The 6,000-nt window shown below is 38.7% G+C and overlaps 1 protein-coding gene across 4 annotated transcripts in view; it reads left to right on the plus strand.

The window, feature by feature from the left end:
- The window catches only part of LOC111140798 (ring finger protein 145), a 56,312-nt gene extending 51,247 nt beyond the window's left edge, over positions 1-5,065 (plus strand). For all 4 annotated transcript variants that reach the window (XM_022492976.1, XM_022492973.1, XM_022492975.1 and 1 more), the window contains 2 exons: positions 814-1,170; positions 3,451-5,065. In XM_022492976.1, the coding sequence (XP_022348684.1) occupies positions 814-1,170; positions 3,451-3,834 (741 nt within the window). In that variant the 3' untranslated portion in view covers positions 3,835-5,065. The remainder of the gene's footprint in view (positions 1-813; positions 1,171-3,450) is intronic.
- Positions 5,066-6,000: the final 935 nt, after the last annotated feature.

Genomic DNA, 6,000 nt, shown 5'->3' on the forward strand with positions numbered 1-6,000 from the left:
TTAAACTTTTTCAAGATGAATGATTATAAGTGACCTGTTTAGGTGATTACTTCCTACCTTACTTATCAGAATAACATTACACTGATATGAACATAGAAGTTAGATAGTAGATTATTAAAATATCACACCTATCTGTGTCACTGTGTTTTTTTTTATCAAGGTAATTAAACTTTGCAAATGTTTAAAATGATACGGAGCTATCATGTAAAGCTTAAATTGATAAGTAACTATAAAATAGTAAAAGATTTTATAGCTTGTCTGGAGCACATTTTTTTAGTAAATACCCACTCAAAAATATCCTTAGTTTCATGATTTATGTGAATATGTGACATGTGTAATATACACATAGATACATGCAACAGATAATATTGCCCTGGAAATAATAAGCTTATTCTAACTTGAAAGTGGATCTTTGCTGCCTGATCAGTAAGAAGTAAAAGAAAACATAACACTGGCAACAAAGATTTATTCATTGTTACTTTAGAGATAAAGGTTCTTTGAAAGTTGACAACAGGATTAGGAAAATTTAAAGAGAATTTTAATGGGTTTTGGTGATCTCTGGGGAATGAAAGGAAAGGGTGAGTCAGAAAAGTGATAACTAGTCAGAATTATTTTAAGAAAGTTACATCTCAGGATACGGCTTTTTGGTATCAAATGCCTGGATTACTGAGATTACCCACATTTTAATTATACCATGGTTTCCTCTGATATTAAATATGGCATCCTAAAACTGTTAGGAATGTTATTGCTTAAAGTCTATGAAAAGCCTTTCTTAGTGGTCATACTCTGTTTTAAAATACATGTATTTTACAGGTTTTGGGAACACTTTTTATTTATGTCTTATTTATGGTTGAGGAATTCCGAAAAGAGCCAGTGGAAAACATGGATGATGTCATCTACTATGTGAATGGCACTTACCGCCTTCTGGAGTTTCTTGTGGCTCTCTGTGTGGTGGCCTATGGTGTCTCAGAGACCATCTTTGGAGAATGGACCGTAATGGGCTCAATGATCATCTTTATCCATTCCTATTATAATGTGTGGCTTCGGGCACAGCTGGGGTGGAAGAGCTTCCTTCTCCGAAGGGACGCTGTGAATAAGATTAAATCATTACCCATTGCTACAAAAGAGCAGCTGGAGAAGCACAATGATATATGTGCCATCTGTTATCAGGTAACTCACACAGTAGGAATCCATTTGGGTGGGTTGGTGTCTCGCTTGGGACTTTAACCACAGTAACCAAATTTAAGTTAAATTTGGAGGCAGAATTACTTCCTTGGTTAAAAAAAAAATAAGTCTCAGAAATTATTAAAGACCTGATAGAATATTTCCATTTTATTTCTGAGTTAAGTTTTTAATTTAGTCCCTCAAGTTCTAATTTATTGTTATTTTCAACATTGCTCACCAATAAATAAAGGAAAAACAGGTCAGGTGTATTTTATATTTACTCCCAAATATACACACACACACACCACACACACACACACACACACACACACACACACATCCTATCAAATATATACGATCGTTCAGGAGTCAGCAACTTCTGAAAAGTGGTGTGCCAAGATTCTGACACCTTTCCTTCTGGTATTTCCAGGATGGGGAAGAAGTATTCATTTACTTAACATAGGTAGACAGAGTATATCTTTACCTGTAGGTTGATGGCTACCTGAGATGGATACAAGCCTTTGTGTCTGGAAGTGGGAACTAAAGGGTATGATAGAGTCAGTTAATCCATATGCCATTGTAGTTTGCCTTTCTGGCATCTTTGGCATGTGTGTTATGAAGAGCTGATGTTGCCTTCTATTTTAAAATTGAAAGGTAGTATTGAAATGAGTTTGGAAATATCACCGCCAAAAATAGGCCTACAGTTTATCGTCACCACTAACTTGGGCAGGGGGGGTGGTTGAGGAGCAGCTTTTTATAGCTAAATTGTGCTATTGGAAGTATGGATAGAATAAGGGCAACAACAGAAATTCTTTAAAATTACTCTTAAAGAGTGTAGGCTGGTGGAATAAAACAAGATAGCGTCAGTGAGTATGAGGGAGTGGTCTTTAGCCAAGGCTGCTTTACAGTTGAGATGGGAGTGTGTATGTATTGGTGTGTGTTTAAGACTACCTCGCTCAAGAATTTAGTCTGAGAATAAGATGCAGCTACCACTTTTTTATTCTTATTAGAACATACCTTTGGGTACTCGCAAAATAATGTCTTCCGAGTTTTTGTATTTGGGGGACTAAGGACTATTGTAGGTTCCCCCCAAGTGAAGTGGCCGTTGTCTTAGTTCTGCTTCCTTTGTGCTTGGTAGCGTCGTTGTATGTGGGACGGAGCACGTCAAAGACAGGGCACATCGGCTTCAGCAGCCAATGTCTAAATACTCCAACCCCGGGATTTAAGAGTCTCCTTTTTGTATTTCCTGTTGCCACATCACTTTTTTTGAGGTGCTAGAACTACCTGCTGATATCACACAGAAAATGAAAGTCAAATTGCTTAACTTCCCAGCTGGCTGCTTTTCCTTGAATGGCTTTCTGCTTAAAAGTTGACTCCCAGATGTTACCAGTTCTTGGCAAGGAATTTCTGTGACAACTACAACTCCTTGTTTTGGGACTTTAAACAAAATTAATGGTTGAGTCACTACATGTATATTCTTAACAATTAAATCATGTCCTCAGCATTCCCTCCCCGAATATATATTCTGCAAGGAACATTAATGCAAAGTAAACCACTTCTTAATCCGATGATTATCAAACTTGAGTGTGCCTAAAACTTACATGTGTGGCTTGCTGTAACTGTAGATTTGTGAATGCTGTCCTTAGCTATTCCAATTCTGTATGTCTTGGTGGGCCCAAGAATATGCCTGGTTAGCAAGTACTCCGGGTGATTGTGATGCAAATTGAGAAGCTGTGGCTTATACAGACCCTATTTTGAAGACTGCATTACATACATTGTCCCTAATGAAATTGCCACTTCCTTGCCAATACCCTGGTGTTATGTGGCTGATTTTGTCTCCTTGCCAGTAATTTCATCATGGAATAATCTATTTAGCTGTGTTGAAGCATAACTGTGGGAAGTCCTGTCTTCATCAGATTTTCTCAGGTTCTAATTACACTCGTGCCATGCGGGGGGAGACCCAGCGATCACACTGCAGTAGTTATGTGATGCTCATGTTCCATATGAAGGCAAAAGCCAGTTAAGAAGTTCGTTTCTTTCTCATTTTTTATTTTTACTTCTTTTTTTTAAACTGCTTAGCCAGTGGTTCTTGCACTGTTGGTGTAAAAGTGTCTCTGAAGGCAGGAAGATTATCGCTGTAATCTAAAATGAGTTTTATTCTAAAATCTGTGTTACACCTTTTCTATGGGGAATTGTGGGAAAGAAATGTTGGAACTAGAACTTTTGGGATTAGCAGCAAAGATTTAGATAAGGGCATTTATTGAGGTATCTTTCCCTCCCTTCTAGGACATGAAATCTGCTGTGATCACACCTTGCAGTCATTTCTTCCATGCAGGCTGCCTCAAGAAGTGGCTATATGTCCAGGAGACCTGCCCTCTGTGCCACTGCCACCTCAAAAACTCCTCCCAGCTTCCAGGGTTAGGAGCTGAGCTAGTTCCGCAACCTCAGGCTGGAGTCGAGCAAAACATGCTTCAGGAAGGAACTGAACCTGCAAATCAAGAGCATCCTCCAGGGACTGGGATGCAAGAAGGTTCCAGGGACAATAATGAGTTCATTGCCACTAGTTCAGATAGCCAGGAAGGGACTTATGATCCTAAGGAATATCCTTCTAGTGCGAAAGATGAAGCATGTCCTGTTGAGGTCAGCCTAGAAGAAAAGAAGCAGAAATAATGCTTTGATACTCTGGAGAAGTTAACTCACTATGAAATTTGAGCTCAGATTTGAGGAATGAATGTATGAGATGATGAGGCAGAAAACTTGACATTCCAAGGGTCTGATCCAGGAAGTACTCTCAGTGGAGACTGCTTGCCCTCATCCCCTTGACATTTTGGGAGAAAATTGCAATGTATGCTAATCAAAATGTATTTATATAGCCCATGCTGATATTTTGTAGAGGTCTGCCAAGAAAACTCAACCTCAACAACTTCAGAAACTGCCCCTGATTTGTAAGGGATACATAAAATCAGATTTGAGTGCTTGCAAGGGGCTAAAGAAAGGATAAAGAGCATGAAGACAGCATGGGAAGAAGCAGGCAGAAGCAGAACTGACATTTAACTTTCTATGGGACAGAATCATTCTTACTACAAAGTATGAGTAGTGACCAGCCCTTTTCACCCCTTTCCCTCAGTTAATTGGAACTCAGTCAGGTGATAATTGAGTTTTGTATAGCACTGAAATGAAATCAAAGATGTAAGAGCATTGATTGTATTCCAAGATTGAAGCACGCTCATACTTCGTATGTGCTTTAGGGGAGGGGGTGGGTGGGCACTGGGCCTTGCGGGTGCATTCATGTTATCTGAGACTCTTGAACTTTATGATGGAGTCTTCAATATTTTGATGTATATGGAACTTTTGTTAATATATTGTATACTGTGTTGGCTGTGTGAAGTAAACTAAAACTCTAATGAATACTTTGGGGTCCACGTTAGTGTAGGAGACCAAAGTGGGAGGGGTTTTAGGGCACTGATAAAGGCCCGAAGTGTACTTTTCAATCCTGTGTAATGTTTAATTCTTGCAACTGAATCAAAACAGTGTTAAATTATGGCAATATTTGCACTTGGGGAATGAGTACATAACTGTATGATCACACTCTGCAAATGCCACTTTTAAAGCTGTTAATAGACTTTGCACCTTTTCTTTGACAAGTTTGTGTCATATTTAAATTTTTACATTCATCATGGCTACAGGTAGAACTGGGGAGGGGGGACTGTAATTTTTTATGGGAATTTTGATATGAAAAGAAACTAGTCATTTATTTATACAATAGGCTTGGCTCAAAAAGTGTTTTTCAGACTCGATATTCCTAATGTGGGATGTGACTTTATTTTATTTTTAGTAGCAAATTTGGATGTAGACTGACAGACATAGCTGAATGTCTTAATAAATTTAAATTTGAAGATAACTGTTTTGTTCCCGTGATGATTATTATTGGAAGGTGTTTGAAATTCTGTTCTTAGGAGGTTTTGTTTTTATCCAACCAGGTTTCTTATATCTCTTTCCCTGTCAAAATGCCTTGCAGATGGCAAAACGTTTTGATTGAAAATGACCAGCTCTTTGAAATCTACACCAGTGGAAGCAAACCTAGCTTTGCATTAGAAGCCTTTGGGGAGTTTTTTTTTTTTAAAGTACACATTTCATGGATGGACCTAGAGGGTATTATGCTAAGTCAGACTGAGAAAGACAGATGCCATATGATTTCACTCCTGTGGAATCTAAAAAACGAAACATGAATAAGCAAACAAAAGCAGAATCAAACTTAAAAATTGAGAGAACTGATAGGGGAAGGGGAGTTGGAGGTACAGGCTTCTGGTTAGGGAATGAATAAATCACAGGGACAAAAGGTACAGCACAGGGAATACAGTCGAGAGTACTGTTGTAGCGTTGTGTGGTGTGCACTGCAGAACATACAGAGATGTGGAATCACTGGTGTACACCAGAAACTAACACAACATTGAGTGTCAACTATACTCCACAAATTTTTAAGAATTACACGTATCTGAACCTGACTTCAGATCTACTGACTTGGGCTTTGGAGATTTCTGAGAATGTGCTTTTCAAAGCTTCCTGGGTTATACCAACAGTTTGATGTTTGGAAAGGAAGAGTCTCCGCCTGGAGTCTTCTCCCTCCGCCTGGCTGAAGTGGCTCACCGTCGTTGGCAGATGGCCCCCTCTAGTGGTAGGCTGGCAGTGATCTCTGATTTAAAACTCGTTTTTATCCTTTGAGCAAAAGGTCCACGTTCAAAAGTGAAACTTTTTGGTTCTTTGAAGGAAAAAAAATACAGTTAAAGTTGAAATCATTTATGGCATAGCAAACTTGGTCATTTTCTTTTTAAGATT

Source organism: Enhydra lutris, unplaced genomic scaffold, assembly GCF_002288905.1.
Source record: "Enhydra lutris kenyoni isolate GAN:26980312 unplaced genomic scaffold, ASM228890v2 scaffoldscaffold5, whole genome shotgun sequence".
Taxonomy (NCBI): domain Eukaryota; kingdom Metazoa; phylum Chordata; class Mammalia; order Carnivora; family Mustelidae; genus Enhydra; species Enhydra lutris.